Here is a 21,873-nt window from a genome sequence, read left to right on the forward strand (position 1 = left end):
AATTGACACATTGCATTGACAGAGGATGGAGGAACAAGGAGAACAGGAAAATCTGAAATCAGCCCAGCAGCTGCAGCAGAAGAGCTCTGGGTGTATGTGGGTGCAACTATAAGCATAATTTGATGTATATTACTAAAACAAAGGCAAACAGCAAACAAAATTCTCAATTAACATTCACTGTTCTCATATTCATTGCAGCGCTTTGCAGGATTTTCTATAGCCCAGGGATATAGCAGTGGAAAGAAGAAAACAGATGCCCTGGGACTCAACCTTTCCAGGCTGAAAAACCCCCAACTCTGCCTGGGTCTAGAGCTTCACCAAAGCTTTCATTCCATTAACTCTACACAAGGCTATCATTACACTTTTCTAATCATGAGCTGTTTTGTTACATCCATTACTGTTCTAAATGGGAATTAGGGACAACATGCACTTTATTTAGGTTATGAGTTGAGCTGGAAAAAAACCTAAGCGTACATCCAAGACAAAGAGCTGAGATGTTTTATTTCCCCCCATTTGGTGAAGAGAACTGGCCCCAAACTTCACAACCTCACACTGTCCCAAAAGTCTCCAGGTATCTTCTGCCCCCAAAGTGTCCTGAGCTGCCTGGTGCTGAGGGCTGGGTTCAAACATCTTAGCTAAAAGCATTAACAGAAACATTTAACAGTGGTTAAATGTTGTTTGAGACACCTGCTGATGCTAATGGTAAAGATGGGAGCACCTCCCAGCACCTCTCTCTACCCTTTTGAGCCACCTCCAGCACCACCTGAGCCAGCAGCAGCACATGAGCCTCTGTGCTGCCCTGTCACTTGCACAGAGCACACGGCACTGCCTTTACTCCAACAGCCAAAGCAAACTCTGAGAGATATCCTGGAGTGTGAGATCCCTCACTGATCTGCACAATCTTCAACAAATGTTCTGTGCCTGGCATATTTATAGGGTGCTCCAAGATCATGCAAAGATTTGTCAATTATCGTATTAAACTTCATGATTTTCCCTATGTTACACCAACATGGCATGTATGTTATAAAGACAGTCATTGTGAAGAGAGTGGTGTCACTAAACAGCTGGTTTACTCAGTTCTTTCATAGAACAGCTGAAAATTGTAGGTCAGCGTTACATGGAATACCTAATCCCTGAGTATTTAGGATTATTAGATGAAAAGGACAAGAAGACCCTTTGCTACATTGCATTTCTTTATGAAACCACACAGTCTTTTAGATATTTCTTCTTGAAACAGCACTGGCAAAACCTGTCACTTTTCTGAACTGAGCCTTACTGTTACAATTGAGACTATTTTCTGAAGTGACTAAAAGTTTGAGTCATTTAGCACAATAACTGCTCCCACAACAGGATTCTAAAAGTAATGCCACTCATTCCAAATTTCTTTGCCGTATTTTGTGCAACAACCATGCAGAACCATCAAGCAGAGAAAGAAAGTGCCCAGGACTTTACTGAGACACAGGCTGCCTCCAGCTGCCACTTCTCCCATCAGTGACTCAGTTCACAGCATGACTCTAATGCACACAGGTTTTTTTCCCTGTGTTTTGCCCCTTTTCTCTTAGGTATCATTTTTCCATGTCTGCACCCTGGTCAAAACACCCTTTACCAGCCTGGTCATCCCGCCAGCCGTCCCTCCTGCAGCAAAGGTCCTGTCCCTGCCCACACACCTCCTCACACCCCTGCTGCCCACGCATGTGCTGTGGGGCACATCAGGACTTTGGTACTTTTTCAGCATAGCTTTTCTCACTGAGAATGCTGACTGCATTTTCTGCCACTGCTTCACCTGGGCACAGTCTTGCAATTCTATTGATTTGGGCCCCAACCCAGCACATTTAAAAATGTCATTACATTTAACATTTGATTAATTTAATTTCAGTAAAACTAAATTAATTTCACAATTTTTCAGCCTTAAAGCTGTACACCCACATGAAGGTTGGATGGGTTGCAATCTAACAGACACACATCTTCTTAGGGTTGAGAATAGACCTCCACATCAGCATTTTAAAATTTGAGTGTTACACTGCTAAGCCTCAGGATTTTCCGTTAATCAAAATTCACCAAATCACTCTAGGCCTGCAGACCTCTCAGTCCATCAGGTCCCAGAGAACACTGGTTATGAGCAAAAGCACTTCGGTTGTTCATGTTGAGCTGAACAACCAGGTTCCTCTTCTCCAATGTCATGTGGAGATGGGAAAGCCAAGTGTCATTTAAATAGTGTCAGCATCCCATTGTGGGGTTCAGACCCCACTCATGGGGTGCACTGCATGGAGACAGGCACATCCCTGCATCACTCAAGTCCATGGGACTGGTCAGAGCATGAAGCAATGTGCAGCACACTGAGAGGAAATAGGATCAGTCCCCACGTGGCATTCCAATTCTCTCTTTCCTCCCACATCCAAGAAACCCCGAGTGCTGTTTTCTCACAGCCAGGCAGGTGTTGGGTCCAGTGTTTCTGATCCACACTTTCTGGCACAGAGAAGAACCAAAGGTTGATCCCATAACCACATTCTGTTTTGACTCCCAGAGATGGATTTCCACAGGTTTCATTAAATATGTGCAGACCATAGGGTATTTCAAAATCCTAGGCAGGGGTGCAGCCAGCACCCATTTAAATGCAGATGCTTTAAGAATAATTATCAGTTGCTCAATCTCCATGTGAAGCAGCAGCAGGACGGAGCTGGAACATGCAGAGAAGGTGGCAGTGCAGGCAATCCTGAGGACACCAGCAACTGCCTTTCAGCTCTCACATTTATAAATAATTTATTTCCAGCCACCTGTGCCCAGAATAACAATTTTCTGCCCGAAATCTCCAAGCTGGTGCTGGGAGGCGGGCAGGGGCTCGCTTTCCCGGGACCCTCTCGACCTGTTGGGAAGGGGTCCGGGTCTCCAGAGGGGCAGCTCTGAAGGGATGTCCCCCTAGTGGGAAGAGGCACGAGAAACAAACACGGAGCATCCGTTCAGCTGATCGCATTAGGGCTTCTCGCTGCTGCTGCTGCTGCCACTCAGCTCTCTGACGATACAGCCATCCGTGCGTTTGGACAAACACCCAGGCAGAGGGAATGGGTAGGTCTGCAAACGTCGGAAGCTGCAGAAGGCTGCAGAGCTCTGCTGTGAAGCAGCCTTAGAGGAGAGGCTGCTTCCCCGGGCAGGGGAGCGTTATGAAACACGAGCGCACTGGCTGTGCCTGAGGATTTTGGCAGCGCAGCGCGGACGCCGCTTCCATCCTGCTTGTTGGCGCAGGAGGCCATGGAGCGGCTCCCTCCGGCCGGCTCCCGCAGGGCGCAGGACCCCGGCGCGCCGGCCCGCTGAGCCGCGGGGACCGGAGAGCCGCGGGGACCGGAGAGCCGAGGGGACCGGAGAGCCGCAGGGACCGGAGAGCCGCGGGGACCGGAGAGCCGCAGAGAGCCCGGAGAGCCGCGGGGAGCCCTGGAGGGACGCGGCGGCAGCGGTGAGCGGCGCGCAGAGGGGCTGGGCGAGCTCTCGGCAGGGCAGCGGGAGGGAGCGGAGCGCCGCAGACCCGGGCACGGCACCGAGCGCGGCGCGCAGGATTACGGCTCTGGAAGCGGGAGGCAGCAGGAGGATTAGCAGGGAAGGGCAGAGGGAGCAGGATTTATCAGCTTTTCAGATATGCATTACGGCCTTTTGTAATATTTCACTGGATTGTACAGGACTTTGCCTGGCTACAACAGGGGCTCCTCAGCCACAAAAGAAAGGTGAGGTTTTTCCTCTTTTTCTTACACCGTTCAGTATCTGCCTCTGCGAGCCGTGTGCCAGCTGGCCTGGGCACGAGCAGTGACCGGACAACTTTTTCGAGGCTGAGGTATCAGCATTCATTGCAGTCTCAATGACTATTTGTTTTACTAAATTAATCCACAGCATCTAAGTAAAGGGGCTGAGCGGCATTATTTACAAAGGCTGCAGGTTGCGCTCAAGATGCCCTTCCCCAAGCATCCACGGAACATTTTACTTGAAAAGTCAGCAATGGATACTGCCAATGTGTGTGTGTGACAACCTAGTGAGGCAGGCTATAATGGTCAGCTTCTCCCATTAGTTTCTGGAGCATCACTGTGCTAAATAAGTAGACTCTACCAATGTTTAGTATGTGAATGTTGCAGGATTTCAGATATTGAAGGGTTTATGAAAGGCACTTCTAAAACACCTATGATTAAGTTACAGAGCTGTATGTTATTTTAATTCTAGTAGATTTCCTTGCACACAGGGAAAGAGCTCATCTGTAGATCCTGTGGGCTAAGGCAAACATAAATACATGGTGCATTTGTTACAACATTCTTGTGCAAAACTTCAGCCACAGACCACATAGGAGCTTTTGGAAACTGCAGATAGAGAATCGTTTGCTGGGTGGTTGATCTCTTAGTACCTAAGAACATGCATCGTACATGAATGTTTTATTGCTAATTAAATACTTTTGAAATACAGTAACAGTTTGCTGAAAGCTTTCAGTTTATCAGAGAATGGTGACAGCAGAGTGTATGTTACCTCTGGAGCACACATCACTGTTTACAGAATGTACACACATGGATGTGGATGCACATGTGCACCTGAAATGCGTGTATGCATGTGTCTGCATGCATCTCTTCCATACTGGCATGGAATTAGTCCTGCTGGTTACTGCATTATGACTTGAGCTAGGTAAAAATTGTGGGATTAATGGAGAAATACCATGGTGTGATCTCTGCTCAAGCTGTCCCTTAGCACTTTCCAAGTCAGCACTCTCACAATAAGCTGTGCTGGACCATCTGCCTCCCACAGGCTCCTCTGCATCCCTCACCTCAGGCTCACCAACAACGTTATTGTCTGGATTTATACCTATGTATGCTAAAAAACTGGTCTTAAAAAGCCAAATATTTGGTGAAAGAGCCACTGGGATAGGATTTGCACAAGTTAGTGCCAACTTCTCCAGCCTCAGGCTGCAGCTCTGCTCTGTGGCATTGCCTTTCCCTTCCAAAGCAGAATTATCTGTATCTGTAAAACGGTATAATACATATTTTAAATTTGTGTTACTTTCAACTTGATTTGACCAGTTCATGAACCGTAGAGTTTTTCGCCATCTTTCTGCTAACTCCATATAAATATTTTTCTTATTTATCACAGTTCAGTGTTATTAAACGTTTTTAACACAATCTCACCATCAAAGATAACTTTGCAACCTGATTACATCTTGTATCAAGCCCACATGTAGCAAGCAATGGTAAGCTCACTGGAGAGCCCTCTCAAGCTGCAAGACTTGTCACCACAGCATGTGGAGAAATTTGGGTGCTTCTACCTAATTTCCAACTTGTTGGCAGACCTCCCTTGTTGGGAGACATGTGGGGTCAGCACAGACACATCCTCTAGCAAGGGAAACTTTGTAAGTTGTAAGAAGTGGTTGAAGTTTCTCAGAATTATTGGAATAAAGGAAACTGCAAATAGCTGACAGGGTCCCAGCATCAAATCTGTGGTTTCTTAAGCGTTTTACTTCCTATGTGCATTCACACAATTTGATATTTGTCTTGACTTTCGCAAAACACTGAGAAAATGGCAGTGTGTATCCAAGGAAAAGGCTGCAAGACAGAATCCTTCAGTTGAGGCCTGACTGCATTTGTCCTCAAAGAAAGCTCACAAAAGAAAGGAGAGACATTGAAGAAGGATGGATTTTTCTAAAAATAGTAATCATGAGTCCAATTCCCTTCAGTTTACAACATCTTGCTTCCTTGCCAACAACTCTGAATTTGCAAAATCCTGCTGGTCTTTATACAAGGACCAACTCTTGATGACCTGCAGCTGTCAGTGCAGCACTGACTTAATCTTCTGCACTGAGCACACATCAAGGGACAGTCCTCAGTTAAGCAACCCTTCACCTGCAAATCTGGGGCTGTTTTTCAATGTCTCCAGCCTTTACCAGCATTCACTGAAAATATTCAGTCTTCCCTTAAAAATTCTGCAAATGCTCCTTCAGCCAGGAGAGTAGAATTGCCAAGAACTTTATCATGTTTCTTTTATTTCTCTCTACAAATACGTTAATGCAGCTGCCTAGTGTGATATCCTCTGTCACATTTTGTGAGTTCATTTTGGAAGCAAGGTACTGATACGCTTTTCCTTATAGCAACTTTTTTGGTAGCAGGAGATCCTTTCCCTGCTGAAGTCTCAGCACCTTGTAGATCTGTGCTTCCACTCAGCATGCCCAAAGCTGATAATTTCCAGTGCTAATTATTGCCCGTTTTTCAGTGCAGTGTTAACCCTTTCATTGCCCTCTTCACCTAGAGGTCTCCTCTGCCATTTAACAGTTCTGACTGCCCATCAATTATCCATCATTGTCCTTTCAATTATAATTTTATGATTTTACTAACAACTTCCAATTCTTATGGTCCTAAGACCCTTTGGCTGTGAGAACTGATAAACAGGGATAGAAGACTTGATTTCTTTCATTTAGCTTAATTGATTCCAGGTGAAACATGCATGAAAAAGACAAGTGCCGCATTTTCTATTACAGATACTAGTTATTTCCTCCTTAGTCTTTCCTTTTAAATATAATCATCAGAAGTGATGCACTTCAGCTCTTTTAGGCATACTTTTATGATATTGCAATATGCAGTTTATGGAAAAATCAAATGACAGTTTTTATTTCAGCAGCACTTTGCTATTTCCCCACTAAAAAGCAACATTTAGTTTTTGAGTTGCACATTTGCAGCAGTGGTTGTGGGCGGAGAGTCTGCTTATTTATTTGGTTGGGTTTTACTAGGATGTACTGTCATGGCAACTGCTCTAAGGGTGAGTGCATCTGGAGGTAATTCGTACACATCATGTTGAATGCAGCAAAATTGCATCGCACCATTTAAACTTTTTCAGCCACTGGGCATGGGCAAATTTACCCCTTTGAGACTCCAAAACAGCTTCTCCTTACTAAACAAACAAATACATAAACAAACTTGGCAGAGCATGAGGAGCAATAACAAACATTTCTTGATGTTTGGATGCAGAGCCTGTTTCACAGTTAATTTAGGTCCAATACCTTGGGTGTTTTCCCCAGTTCTGCTGATGCACAGCAAGCTTTCCATCCTGTCCATGTGGAGGCAGAACATTGTGCCCTGCCCAGGGGATGCTTGGGCAGGCATTGGCCAGACCAGTCTCCCTCGGCTCCAGGAGGCATTGCCGCGTGCTGCCCAGCCAAGTGCCAGACCCTCTCAGCCTGGCATTGATGTGGCCTCCAGCTGTTCCATTTTACATCACTGCAAGCATGGAGAAACTATCAAAATCCACTGACCGACCACACAAGTAACGTTAAAAGGGCCTAAATTGGGTCGGTGATGCAGTTTCAAGCATAATGTGCCTGACCTTTGCTACATGGTCTTGATGGCCCTTCTCCAGCCAAGTTGTGGGCACTGTTTGATGAGCCAGAAAGCTCCAGCTATCCCAGCACAGCCTCTCCAACACCAGCAACAAGGACTCATCTGAGAATTGGGCCTGAAGCATCTCTCTCGGTGAATAAACCAAAAGAGCTGTAAAACCCTGAATTACAGATGTGCAGAAATGACTGCAAATCTGATATATTTATCCAGCCTTATCTTTCTGCTGGTGGATGGACACCTTAAAGCCTTTGAGCTGGCGTGTGAGTGCAGGCATGGCCGCGTCCCCGCCGAGGTTCTCAGCAGCTGCCCTGGCCGGGCCGCTCGGGCAGCGTGCAGAGCCCGGCCCCTGGCACTGCCCTGCCCCGCTCGCGGCTCCGCACGGAGCATCCCCGGCCCCAGCCTCAGCTGGTGATACCTGCACACTGCTGGCTTCCAGATCACACAGCCTGCACTGGGAACCGCGGCTGGGAACAGCAGCCCATGGCAGGAACAACTAGTGAATCAAATCCCACCTATGCTCATAGACAGTATTTCTTCAGATGAATTAGTGCAGTAACATCCTGCAGGATCTAATTATGGCTAATTTTCCATTCATTTGTGTCGGTACATCTGACCCTTTTACTGCAATTCTTGAGCACTCACAACATTGATCAGAGATTTAACTCTACGGGTCAGCTCTTTAACTGGTGTAAATCAATGCATTTTCTTTGGCTTTGGAGCTGATCCGAAGGGAGGTGTGTAACTTCTGCTGTAGGGAGAGCAGTCAGAATTCACTGAAGATGCTACAGCTTGGCAGTGCTTTGCACCTGCTTGTGCTCACCAGCCCTTAGAGAAAGAGTAGCAATCAGCACATTCAATACTTCTGGATATTACTCAGTCCTCTACAGTTAAAATCAGCATACATGTACTTCAAAAAATACCAGTAATAAGAGTACCTAAATCAGGTCTTCAAGATCACCTGAACTGTAAAATTAGAGACAGAGACTCCTGGCTTGTGACTTCCTCATTTAGGAATTGAGCCTAAAAGTCACAAAAAGGAATTCAGGCTCAACTGACAAAAGATTTAACTGAGCCTTAATTTATTTTTGTTGTAGAAGTTTTGGATCTTTGGTTTGGTTGCTATATAAGACAGAAAGAATTTGCACACAACCAAATGAAAAAGGGAATGGGTGGAGACTAATTTGGTAACATTTATTTAATAAAGCAGCATAAGTAAGCAGATGTTCGTTGCTAGGACTGTGAATTTCAGGAGTGTGCCCCAACTGCAAGCTAAGCAAAAGTCATAATATTTTCTTTTCTGGAAAACACTGCATCTTTTCTCAACACTTGCCTGGCTCCACAGAGAAAGGATAGACTGGGAAAACAGGAATTTATGGGGATATGCCAGCTTTTGTTTGCCACCGGAGGTTAAAGGTTCCCTAGACTACAAAGGAGCTTTTCTTGCCCAGACAATCCCATCGTGATACACATCAGCACAACTAAAGCTGCAAAGCTCAGCAACAGTCAAGAGAGATCTGCTGAACTTGAGCTGAAATTTTTACAAACATTCACTAGTTTTTCTCCACACAGATTCCCACATCAACAGTTGGTAATATGAATTCACTAAAAAAAAAATGTAGCAGGATCTCTGGTTTCTGTTAAAGGAACACACACAGAACCTCCAAATATCCTTCCAACATAAAGCCCAACTTCTTTGTGCTGCACAGAGATTAATAATTATTATCTTATCTATTGTGAGTTGATGCAATTTCTTTTTTCTTCCCACACACCCACACTTCTGTTTCCTTCTGATCTTCATTTGTAGCTGAGCTACTGTTTAGCTGAAAGGAAGGAATTTGGTAATACCTCCCTAAAAAGATGCCTGTTCATCCAGTGACAAAAGATGGAGATGTTGGCTATTGATAAAAGAAAATAAAGAACTTATTTTCCAAACATTCCTAGAGAAATAACCTCATCATTAAGGTATTTCTTGTGCATTCCAAGTTAAAAGACAGAAAAGAAAAAAGTCTGAAGATCTGAAACTCGCTTGAGCTCAATCAATCCTTCTCATTTGACTATAGTTCTTAACGTGCATAATTATAAACAACAGATGGAGAAATGCTCAGATAAAGCCAAAAGGGGTGGGTGGGGGAAAGTCACCCTGATGGTGGATGTTTTCAATTTGGATGTGAACCAGCCTTGCACCCCTTGGTGTTCCAGGTTTCAGCATCGGCGGCTCGGCAGCTCGGCAGGGCACGATGAAGGCGCCAGCCCTGGAGCCCACGGAGCCCCTGGGGCAGCCAGGCGCCTGAGGCTGGCACCAGTGCCACACCAGGCTGGTCTCTGCTGCAGACAGCTGGGAGGAGCTTTTCACCAGGAGAAGGCACCCAAGGGATGGGCTGAACATATGGGAGGAATGAGTGTCTGGCCAGGCGAAGATTTGGAGGCCTGTTGGGAAGCGTGAAGGGCCAGTTTCAGTAAGGGCATGGCCAAAGCTTTCTTCAGGCTACAGAAGTTTCTCCGTCGGATCCAGTTTCTGCTCTTCTTCCTCACAGCAGCTTACCTGATGGCTGGCAGCCTCTTGCTACTGCAGCGGACCCGCTTGGTTCTGCAGCAAGGTCCCCGTGGGACCCCCAGTAACCAGGCCCTGCCGGTGCCCGAGGAGATGAGCAGGGTTGGGATGGCAGAGCCCAGGAGCCTGCAGAAGCCCCGGCTGCTGGTGGGCACGGATGCGCTGCAGGAGCCGGCCCTGGGCCAGCAGCACAGCCCGCGCTGGCTCGTGTCCCGCAATTCGGAGCTCAGGCAGCTGAGGAGAAGGTGGTTCCACAGGTTCAGCAGCGACCAGCAGGAGCCCCTGCAGACAGCAGGTTTTAAAGCAATGAAGCACACTGCTGAGCACAAAGGTAAGGGACGGACTCTGCCCGTTTTCTGGCACACACACAGGCTGCACTTTGCTGATCCCAACCAGCCCTGCAGGTCTGCCTTCCTCCTTGCTCATCACCACTTTCAAAACAGTTTGTAGGCATATCCCTGGGCCAAAGTACAAAGGATCCATGCTGGGTGACTGCTCTGCCCTCACTACAGCTGCAAAGTATAAGTTGTAATCTTTGATGCTTTGCCTTTTAGAATTAGTTGTTCTTGGAGATGTTTCACTGATAATAAAACAGGAATGGGATCTGGATGACTAGACACCACATTTCAGAACTGCTTTTTAGTTTCTTGAATAAATTTGCCCAAACAGAAGGGCACAAAATCCCACAAAATGGGTGCCACATCGTGGTATTTACTGAGGGAATTGTCTCTAGAAATGGGAATGAGAAGGTGATAGTGGTGGGAGATGAGCCACACAGTGTGAGTCAGGCAAACTGAACCACTGGAGTTACCTGAAGCTCCAAGCTGGAGCTGCTCCACAGATGCTTCAGAACACCTTGTTGGTGGCAGATTTTGGTGGCAGAGGAGAGACTGAGAACTGCTCAGCCAGTGCATTGCTGAGGTTCTAGCTACTGATGAGAGGGGCCAGAAGGACTATTTACTTGTACATCTCACCATATTGAACTGTAGATTCAAATATACATCATTTGAATATCTGATTGAACATGAAGGGACATTATTAATAACAATATTGTTAACAAGCATTGGAATGCCTTTGAAGGTAATTAATTAAAACTTAACTACCTACGTAGAGCATGTTATCTTCTCCAATTCATTTCTAGTAAACTTAGAGGCTTGTTATTTCAATATGGATTCCTTTCAAGACCTAATGAGCTCCTCCGTGCTTATAATGCTTAATGATGTTTCAGTGATGCCCTGTGGCTCCTGCTTAGCAGAGCAGCGTTGCTGACCGTGGAGGCTGGGCTCGTGCACCCCCATGGGTGCCATCCTCATGAGGCAGTACAGCTCTGCCCCGGGGGCTGCCAGCCAGCCCTTCAAAGGCTTCCCCAGGCAGACCCTTAACCCAAGTCACAAACCATGGCATGTCTCCAGCCTGCTGTGAACCTCCCAGCTCACTTTGCCTCGCTCTGTCTCCACCCAGGAGCACACGGCCTTTGGTGAGAAAATCCAAGTCCTTTTTTTCTCCAGGTCAGGCTCTCACCTGCTGACATTGCAAATGGCTCAGGGTGGGGACCACACTTTTCCTGACAGAGACACTGACAAATACTGTTAGTACAACTATGAGAGTTTTCTGTTCTGATTGCTCACAGTGGATGGAGTTTTCCAGTCCCCCATGCCTGGTTCTGCCATTGAACATGATGCAGAGGTGACAGGGATTGTATTGCTGACACAACATGACATGCTGCTCTGAGACTGTGGCATCTCTGTGACTCATTCATGGGAGGATGTGAATGAGAAATGCTGCCAGACTGGTGGTGGCTTGGGAGGGACCCAGGGAGGAGGGCACAGGGGGCTGGACTGCCCAGGACCCGCACTCGGGCTCTTTGGCCCCACATCCTCAGTTTTCTGCTGCTACACGTTAGAGTCGAAGTACCCAAATCAAAAGTCTCCAGTAAAATGTGGAGCATCTTCGTTGCAAGTGCGTGATTCCCACCTCGTTAATGGTGTGCTGGGGGTGTGTGTTCACAGCTTGTGAATTTTCTAATTACATGTTGGCAAATTACCGTGTGCCGATCTTTGAATCTACTGTGGTGTTTGTGATATTTAAATGTTTGATTTACTATTCCTGACTCCAAAATCCCTGATGGAGAAACTCAAATTTCCTTTTTCTTCTGAATTAGTTAATATAATGATTTTTAGTTTCATTTTTCACCATATATTCTTTTCCTATCCACATTATTTAATATGTGCTTACATTATTCAATTTCCCTGTGTTATCATCTCAATGTTATTATTTCTAAAATAAAATTTCCTTTTTTCCTTCATATTTTGATGATAAAACGTACTTATAGACATACAATTGCTTTATAATAGTGGGACTCCATCGTTCCAATTGTATATTAAAAAATGGGCTGGATTTTTACAGTATTTTGTTCATGACAACAAAAATTAGGCTGAGCACTGAATGCAAGTCTAAGAGAAATATTTATCTTTCCTATGCTAAGTAAAGCAAGACATATTTGAAGAGATTCCTTTGCACCAGGGAGGAGATAGCTCAGTGTGATGGCTACATTGTGCTGCCTAGTTAAAAGTGAATTTGTCTTTCCATTACAGCTTTAATGTAACTCTCTATATCCAAAGAAAATTGATTTTCTTAATATTTCTCTTGCACCATCTCATTATCAACTAGAGATTTTAAAGAACACTTGGGAGAAATCCAACAGGATTTCTGGAAGTTTTCAGCATTTGAAGGCTACATTCTCCTGTACTTTAGAGAAGTACCATGTTTTGTCATCCCAAGGAGGGAGTGGAGCAGACAGCAGCTGCATGCAGAAGTTGCAGTCCTGGGTGGGTTGGGGACCTGGGTATGCAACGGCTATGGAAGGGAGAGTCTCATTTCCTTTTAGCCCATTTCCAGGGGACAGTGGCACTAGCCCCTTACCAAGGTTCAGCAGCAATGGAGCGGTCTGCAGAGGGTGTGGGACCCCAGACAGGCTGGGACTTGACCAAATGCAGCCCTGCTTGCAGCCTGAGGCACTGGACAAGCCTGGGGTGGGTTTTTCCCTTCCATCCCATATGCATTGCCTAACCCTGGTCTTGCATGCACACAGGCACCTACATGGGCTGCTTCACTCACGATTCGAGGGAAAGGACACTGAAGGGAGCTGTCTTTTATGACTTAAGAAAAATGACAGTAGGTCACTGTCAGGAAGCTTGTGCTGAGAGGTGAGTGGTGTTTTTTCACTGCAAGTTTTCTCTTCTTTGACAATAAGTGGAACTGAATTTGAAATGGGAAAAGCATTCCTATGTTAAACATACAGCATCTATGACAACAATTATTATCTCATACCTTCAGGCACAGCATAGCTCTGCTTCTCTGCTTGAAGCAGACTGCTGCAATGCTCTCTATTCTCTATGGCACCATGACTACTTACATTATAGTCTCTATTGTCCTGGACAAAAATTGCTGTTTGGTTAAAGAGTCATTGTAAGATAGATATCTTTTGATAGACATTGGTCTCTAGCCCATGTCTTGTTGAGGGGCTGCCCTGCTGAGGATGTACTCAGCTCCAGAGCAAGGCAGCAGGAGCACAGGCTGTATGCAGGGACACGGGGACAAGCTCGTGCCCACGGGCACAGCCTGGGGAGCGGACAGGCCCCTCTGTGCCAGTGGCTGGTGTTTCTGCTTGCAGAGCTTACAGCTACGCAGGCCTGGCGTTCGGAGCAGAGTGCTACTGTGGGAACACGCTGCCGGCCGCCGCCGCCAAGGCCGAGGAGTGCAGCAGCGAGTGCAAGGGCGAGAAGGGCTCCGTGTGCGGAGGGCTGAACCGGCTCTCGGTCTACAGCGTGGAGCAGCTGCGGGCAGGAGCCAGGCCACTGCGTAAGTGGGCGTGCGACCGGACCGGGGAGGCTGCGAGGGACACGTGTCACGGCCAGGCTGCGGACAGGGGCTGTCCCTGCCGCTTGTCTCACTCCGTTTGTCACCAAAGTTTGAAGCGGCAAAGGACAAAGGTGCCTGAAGGGCACAATGTCCATTTGCTGCTGGTCTGGTTCCTGGCTCCTACCCAGAATAGCAGTGCTGCTCAGCACCCCAGAGCAGGGACATGTGCCTGGCACGCTGCCTCAGGGCTGCCACAGATGAGGTTCCTGTCACCAGGGAGAAAACTCAACACAGTGCAGAGTGACTGCAACAGAAGCACAATTTCAGCTGAAAAACCCATTCCCTTTGGTATCTACTGAAGGGGTGTAAATCCATGTCTGTTTAAGAAACAGCCTTGGAAGAGGTGCCCTGTAACAGGAGGGCAGAAGATTACTCAGATCAAGGCCACCCTATGCTCAGAGATTCCTAAACACAATGAGTAATCTGTGACTGTGAGGAATGAGTGGGGGCCAGAAAGAGCCACATCAATCCCTTTCCTGAGAGAAATGAGACCAGAGTTTTGCTTTTCCATGGAGTTCTGTTTCAGCAGGAGTTGGGAATTTTGTTCCATCTTTAGATAATCTATCGTTACCCCATTATTCAGTTAGCTGCCATGAGGGACTCAATGGATAAACCTTTAGGCAAACACAAAGCACATAAGAGATCTAAACTGCTGATCGCTCTTTGCAATTGTCAAGCTCACAAGACCTTATGGATGTCATTTGCTGAGAAGCACCAAGACCTTAGGTTGTGCCAGTATTGATGGTCCTTCATTTCTTCTTAAAGACAAGTCAAGGTTTGTACACTAATCCAACCAGCTACATATAAATTATATATCAAAGGTACACAGACCTAAATTGCTACTGTCAGGATGACAGGCATGTTGGCAGGTTTCCCAGGACATGCATCACTGTTTAAACCTCCAGTATGAAATATATATACACATTCCTCAGGAAAAGACAGCACTTAATTTTTTTTAAGTATTAATTAATTACTCCTCAAATTAGTCTAGCCTGAAGCTAGAGTTGTAATTTTCTTGCCCTTAGTAATACCTGACAGTTGTCTGTTTGAAGAATCCCCCTGACACAAACCAGCTGAGGGGCCAACAGAAGTATTAATCACAACGAACAAGTATGTTAGAATGTAACTCTGAGACTCTAAAGGCCCCCATGATTTACACTGTGTACTGTAGAGCACAGACCTCACATAAGTCTTTCACAGGGAGCAGATTCAGTGACATCTGCACTTAAACCTTTCCAGACAGGGTTTGCTGTCGCCCCTGTCGGTCTCTGCCCCGACTCCTGCCCCATGCCATGGTAAGGAAGCCCAGCGTGTGCAGCTGTGGCAGCCAGAGTGCCACAGTCCTGCATGCCTCAGGGTGTCTTTCCCCCAAAGAAAGTGGGCAGACCACGCAGATCGGGCTGTTTCCAGTGTAACCCATGGATGCATCCTGCTCCCAGGATGCGGCTGTAGGCAGGTTAAGCTTTCTTCCTGACCGCTGAGAAAGCACTAAACGTGTTTGTAAACATTTTGTTTCAAGAATTATATATCAGCGTAAAGTTTAGTAGAAGACCTTTCAAGAACATTCTGAGAAGTCCAAACACTCCTTTTATTCTTTGGTGCCATGCTCAAAGGGACCTGGTCCTAAGTCGACTCCTGTTCCTTTCAGCTTGGGAGGAGTTATTTTATTTTCACATCATCCCAGAGATCCAGCTCTTCTAGTAAATTATCTGAATAGTTACAAGAATAAAATTTAAGCAGCTTCTCCTTAGATTGCTCTAGGCTCTTGCTAGAGAAATTTCTGCCAAGAAATTAATGCAGAACCAATTTTTTTTTGTAACTGCACCACGTCTCTCCTGTCATTCAACTCACTTCCCACATCAGTTCTGGCAATACCGTTGAAGGGAGCAACTGCAATAGTGCCAAGCTCTGTGGTATTTCTACAGAAGCAGGTGAAATTAGAGGCTGGTGCTGAAGACACAGTGGAAGCTGATCTCCCTAAGCAGCTGACAAAAACTCGCTTCAGAGTCTGAAAGGCTGCAGCAAACTCCCTTGGCCCGAAAAGGCGTGGGAGCAGAGGGGCAGCTGAAGAGGAAAGTGGGTCCGGTGGTGGCAGGATTTTCATGAGTCATTTACATTTCTTTCCTTTTCTGATGCAGAAGTTTTGTAGATTTTTATCAGGGCTTTTAACTCAATGAGAGGAAAGCAGGTCTTCAGAGGAAACTGGGACCTGCAAACAATAGCAATGCCCTCCACTGGTGGAATTTAACTCTAACTCCGTGCTGCAGCGCTGCTTCCCGTGGTTAGTACAAAGATAAAGGCATGTGCTCCTTTCAATACCACACGATTTGCAACGTGTTTTTATGGTGTATATTACAGTTTCTCTTATTTATGCAGCCTTTGTGATATAAAATGTATTTTATTATTTTTGGCTTCTGAACCTAATATTATTCTTTAAAAGAGGCAGGATACTATGGACATCGTTTTCATAAGAGAAACCTATTTCATGTCCCTGCAGGGAGGAATGTTATCTATCGAGGATGTTTTAGAGCTCCAGAAAATTTAACAGACACCTTTTCAGCCTCTTTGATACAGCCCAATTTGACGGTGGAGATGTGCTCTGAATTTTGCTCCAAGAAAGTAAGAACAGTTCTCATTTCACATCCTTTCTTTTATTGTTATTTTAAATTCCAATCTACTGAGGGAAGGACAGAGATTAGTGCCTTAGAGCTTTGAATTTGCAAATGAGTTTCTAAAGGACAAAACTCATCAGAGTAAATACCCGGTGATGCATCTGGTCCAACTGCTGGAGTGGGGATGGCGGGAGGGAAAGTCATCAGAGTGGTGCCACCAGACATGATACACAGGCAAGCTGTTCTAAGTAATGAGTATCGACCGAGAAGAAATCGATGCCGTTTCCGTGTCACATTCCAATCAAGCCCTGAGCCACATCTGCCCCCGGGGGAGGTGGCTGCAGCTCATGGGGACACATGCTGCCAGAGGGTGGATGTGGGCTGGCAGCATCCCAAACGTGGCTCCAGTGCCCTCCAAGGGAGCCGGCTCCACTCAAGGAGCCATCACAGGGCACGGGCAGGGCACCCTCTGCCTTAGTGGCTGCTGGTTCCCTTCCCTTCCCTTCCTCCCCACTCTCATGGGGCTGGTTTTTTCTACACAGGGTTCACTAAATGGTTACATTTACAGCCTCATGCAGTAAACTCAGTGTTCAATTACTTTTTGCAGCATCACAAAATTGATTAAAACTATTAGCTGGCTGATTACAGTGCTTTGACCAGGATCCGTGGCCTCAGCGCAACCTCCTCTCCCACTGAATAAGGAAATGGCCTCAAGTTGTACCAGGGGAGGTTTAGACTGCATATTAGAAAAATTTTGAGATTTCTCATGCAGAACCCACTTCAGATTTCTCTCCTTCCTCACTCATGTGCTGCCCAAGCTGTGGGAAGATTGTGCAGGTGAGGGTCAGCCTGCCCTGGGGACAGACGCTGCGCCACTGGCACCCTGCACTGATCACCTTCTCAAGATGCAGGCGTACAGAGGAGCAGTTATTCTGTTGCCTTACAGAACCTCCAGCCTTCCAAAAAAGTTCATCACTTGCAGAGGCTGCCTGGCATGAGCTACAAGGAACACTTTTATTCTAGGCTGTGTTTGAGGGCAGAGCCGCTTACTAATTTCTCAAACTGAGAAACACTGCTTCATTGTAAAGAAAAAATTTCTGTTTGCAAGCAAACCCAGAACTGTTTTGCCCTTGGATCAAATCTTTAAATAGTTTTTGACAATGTCATATCTCATGCGCTAAGTAAATGTTGGCTGTTGGGCACACACAGCACACGAGTTGCATTTGACTCCTTATCGGAGGATGAATGCATGGGAAAGAGCAAGAGATAAGCTGCTCAGCAGTCCTGTCACATGCTCCCAGACTCCGAAAGACTTTTAAAAGGCAAAAGGTGTTGATATGGAATAGATGGACTGGAACATTCTGTGCTCAAATACTCCCTGAACTTCCTTCAGCCCGCCCACACAGCCCCATGCCACCAAGAGAGCCCACTGGAGACTCTAAGGCAACTCAAATCTTTCTGGTAAACTGTAAAAACCCTGAATTTTAGGGCCAGTAAGCAAGTGCTAATTTCTTTGGCAAATATTTAGCACATTTCCCTCAAAATTTTTTTAACTTTTACCAGTATTAGCCCAGCAGCCAGGATTTAGTACCCCACCCCTACACAGCTTTACAGCCTGTTACCCTTCCTTGATAATATTGGTACACCAAAATCTGATTCATTCTGCATCAAATCCAATAAAAACCATTTCTTACAGACAAGAATTTTCCTTAGGAATTTATTCCTTGCAAACAACCCTAACTTTCTCATGATTGTACACCTTAGTAGGCTTCCTATCTAGAAACAAGGTGAATTTCAAAATTTACAAATACAAAGACGTAACAGGAAAGTAGCATGAGCTTTAGGATGACAATGCTTTGATCTTGGCAGCGGCCTTGTGAAGATTTATTTTCTTTGCATGGCAGCAGCATTCCCTGCAGGCTGTCGGTGCCACAGCATTTACACACGGATCTGTTTTCCCTCGTTTGCAGGAGTTCCCGCTGGCAGTGATCCGAGGGCAGGAATGCTACTGTGGATACCCCACCAGGCGCTTCTCGCTGCGCGAGGGCACGGACGGGCGGCGCTGCGGCGGGAGCCACAACGCCAGCAGCGCGGCTGGGGGAGCCTACTGCCTGGTCTATCAGACACCTGTGCAAGGTACCGGCTCCAGCCTCGCTGTGCCAGGGCCGCCGCTGCTGGAAACAGCCCCCGTGCCCCAACTGCAGCGGGTAAAACTCACCTCATTTACAGCACTCGGAGCCACAGTAGTGGGTATCACCACACGGGCAGCAATTTAGGAAACAGTCTTTCTCTAAATTCCCCTCTTGCAATCATGCTCGTGAAGATGCATCTTTCCATTCTCTCATTATGCAACACCTTTTAAGACAACTTGCTGGCAAGTACAATGGTTTGTTGCAGCTTTATCAAAAAATCATTGCCTTACACAAAGCCAGCAGAAACCTCTTTGAGGATAATCTCTTTGGCCTCATACAGCTGAATTAATTTTAGGAAGTAGCTGACTCACAACCAGACCAAATTGATATGCTATACTACCAAGAAAGAGAAGAAGGAAGCAATAAACTATAATCAAGAGCTGTATGTGGAATTATTAAAAAGCCACAATACTAACAATGAAGTATCTTTTCTCCTCACAGACACCCGCTGCACAGACAGGAAATTCTTAACCACCAAATCCAAAGTGTTTGTTGCTTTGTCAAGCTTTCCTGGGGCTGGGAATACATGGGCACGCCATCTGATAGAGCATGCCACAGGATACTACACAGGAAGTTATTACTTTGATGGAGCCCTCTACAACAAAGGTATCGGGGCCTGAGAGATGGGACACAGGGAGCCCTTCCAAAGCACAGAGCTTTACTTATTGCCCTGTCATCCTTCTGCTTGAGCCAGCAACGGCTGTTGCTGTCAGCATGTTTGGTACAATTTAAACACGCCTGGCCCGAGCAGCCTCCTGCAGTGCAGATGGCAGCAGGGACAGCTCCAGCAGCACGCTGCTCTGACAGGCAGCTGCCCTCACAGACAACAGCCAGGCTCTCCATTTGCAAATGGGCACACTGCCTGCCCTGCTGCCCCGTGCTCACACAACCGCTGCTCCCACCTCACAGGCTGGTCCAAGAGACCAGTTACCTAAACACTGTGGGTAAGACCCTTCAGCAAACATGTAGGTTAAATTTTCAAACATTACTAATTATTCTGAGGTGTAATTACTACTTACGTTACTAATATCCTGAGGTGGCAGAGGCTCAGCAAGCATCCAGCACCGGCCCTGTGAAAAGCTGCCTAATTGCAGTGTGGGGCTGAGGATGCCTCCCCCAGCAGAGGGATAGCCTGGCTGCCAGCACGTATCCAGAGTGGTGGCCGGGGCTCCAGCCATCGTTTAGCTGACAGGTAATGTCACACCAGCTTTACACCACTGTAGGGAATGATTTAGCTGGAAAAGGCACAGACATATAATCAGGCGAAACAGCCAATAATCCTGTCTTGTAAAACAGGTTTTAAAGGAGAAAAAGACCACTGGAGAAGTAGAAGGACCATCTGTGTGAAAACACATGAAAGTGGCAAGACAGAGATTGAAATGTTCGACTCGGCGATCCTGTTGATAAGGAACCCATACAAATCACTGATGGCAGAGTTCAACAGAAAATACGCCGGGCATCTGGGCTATGCCACTGACCGCAACTGGAAGAGCAAAGGTGAGCATTACCCCAGCACAAGCTGGTTGGAAACCCATTTCCTCAGAGCGCGGGGGAGCGGGGACATACTAACACTTGAGTGAGTGCTGCTAACAAATTCAGTGGGACTTGAGTCCTGCTACAGCTGAGATCAATCCCAAAACTTCTGGCACCTACACAGTGCGAGCAGTTGTGGTCTTGCTGCATGTCCACCCCCAGAGGGGGAGGGAGGGCAGCACCATTACCACAGGCACACTGGAGCATCACTGCACTGTTGGGCATAGAAAACATGTCCATGTACAAGGCTCCTCTGCACAGCCCATTTGCCAGGCTGAGGTGAAGAAAATTTGCCCTTACAGCATGTAATAACCATGAGAAATCTAACTTAAATTTGGAGGATCCAATGGAGCATGGCATTTCATGATGGATATTTTACAGCACTGCACAGGTGCTACCGCACTGCAGAAAAATAAGGATAATTGCAATAAGTGGACCTGAAATTCAGTGTCCCCTGAACACATAAAAAGGCTTCAGAACCTGCCAGCCAGCTGTTTGACTGGCAACTGGCTGGTGACTGTAATTTCCCCACTGGATACACTGCTGCATTTAGACTCTGCAGCAGAAAAGCCACTTGGCTTCCATTTCTCCTTGTACATATTTTAGGCATAACAGCTGGGGCTTGGCAGAGGGCTGGGGGGAAAAGTGTCCTGTGTCACAGCACATTCTTTCTCAAGCTGATGTATCACCTTTCATCAGTCACAACTCAAGACCTATTCATCAAAAACTGACAAAATAGCCCCCAGAAAAAGTCTGCTGGGAATGGCTTTCCCATACTGCAAACTGCAAATTGTTACATTTCAGCCACAAATGCTCTTTGTCCAGCCCAAAAGCTTTCACTAGGACTGTCTTGACTTCAGGAAATTAAATTATGAAAAAGAGCAAATAGAAATCAAGGTATCATTAATGTCTAAAGCAGAGGAAAATTGCTGACATGCAGCATGGGTAACTGTCTCATTTTCATGGTTTCCTGGTGATCCAGAGTGGCCAGATTTCGTGAACAGCTATGCCTCCTGGTGGGCCTCCCATGTCCTGGAGTGGCTGAAGTATGGGAAGCGCCTGCTCGTTGTCCATTATGAGGACCTGAAGCAGAGCCTCATCCCCAAGCTGAAGGAGATGGTGGAGTTTCTGAATGTGACAGTGACAGAGGACCGGCTGCTCTGTGTGGAGAACAACAGGGACGGGAATTTCAAGCGGTCTGGTGCTAAGCAGAAGAATTTTGAGCCATTCACCCAGGAAATGAAAGATCTTATCAACAGATACATCCTGACAGTGGATGAAGCCCTAAAGGGAAGAAACTTCTCTGGGCTGCCCAGGGAGTATGTGCCAAGATGATAGGCTGCTATCACATTGCTGTGGTTAAAAATGAAGTGGTTTTTTTTCTTAAAAAAAAGGAAAAAACAAAAAAAAACAAAAAAAAACAAAAAAAAACAAAAAAAAAAAAAAAAAACAAAAAACCCCAACCAAAAAACCCCCCACAGACAAATAAGGAAAAAAAAAAAAAAAAAAAAAAAAAAAAAAAAAAGAGACCAGACCTCTTCAGCAGTTATGGCAAAGATACTTGTGGAGGCTGCTGAGCTGTGCAGCAGTTGAGAATGCCTGGGTTTTGTCAGCCCCAAAGAGCCCCAAACCTGGCTCCAGGGGCATGGAGGAGACCCCAGAGGGGTGGCAGAGAAGGGAGTGCCACCTGTGCTAGAGGCTTGACACAGTTTTCTCCA

At 46.4% G+C, this 21,873-nt stretch overlaps 1 protein-coding gene across 2 annotated transcripts; it reads left to right on the top strand.

Moving 5' to 3' along the window:
* The first annotated feature begins 3,369 nt into the window (after positions 1 to 3,369).
* Positions 3,370 to 21,612, top strand: WSCD1 (WSC domain containing 1). 2 transcript variants are annotated; one of them, XM_058037371.1, is made up of 9 exons: positions 3,370 to 3,448; positions 9,546 to 10,228; positions 12,989 to 13,103; positions 13,571 to 13,758; positions 16,316 to 16,437; positions 18,401 to 18,566; positions 19,064 to 19,228; positions 19,919 to 20,119; positions 21,138 to 21,612. In XM_058037371.1, the coding sequence occupies exons 2-9, from the start codon at positions 9,811 to 9,813 to the stop codon at positions 21,488 to 21,490; spliced, it is 1,728 nt and encodes a 575-aa protein (XP_057893354.1). In that variant the 5' UTR covers positions 3,370 to 3,448; positions 9,546 to 9,810; the 3' UTR covers positions 21,491 to 21,612. The 2 variants fall into 2 exon arrangements, with proteins under 2 accessions (XP_057893354.1, XP_057893355.1); XM_058037372.1 differs by lacking the exon at positions 3,370 to 3,448 and adding an exon at positions 3,512 to 3,713.
* Positions 21,613 to 21,873: the final 261 nt, after the last annotated feature.

The sequence above is a fragment of the Melospiza georgiana genome, chromosome 19 (genome assembly GCF_028018845.1).
Source record: "Melospiza georgiana isolate bMelGeo1 chromosome 19, bMelGeo1.pri, whole genome shotgun sequence".
Classification (NCBI taxonomy): domain Eukaryota; kingdom Metazoa; phylum Chordata; class Aves; order Passeriformes; family Passerellidae; genus Melospiza; species Melospiza georgiana.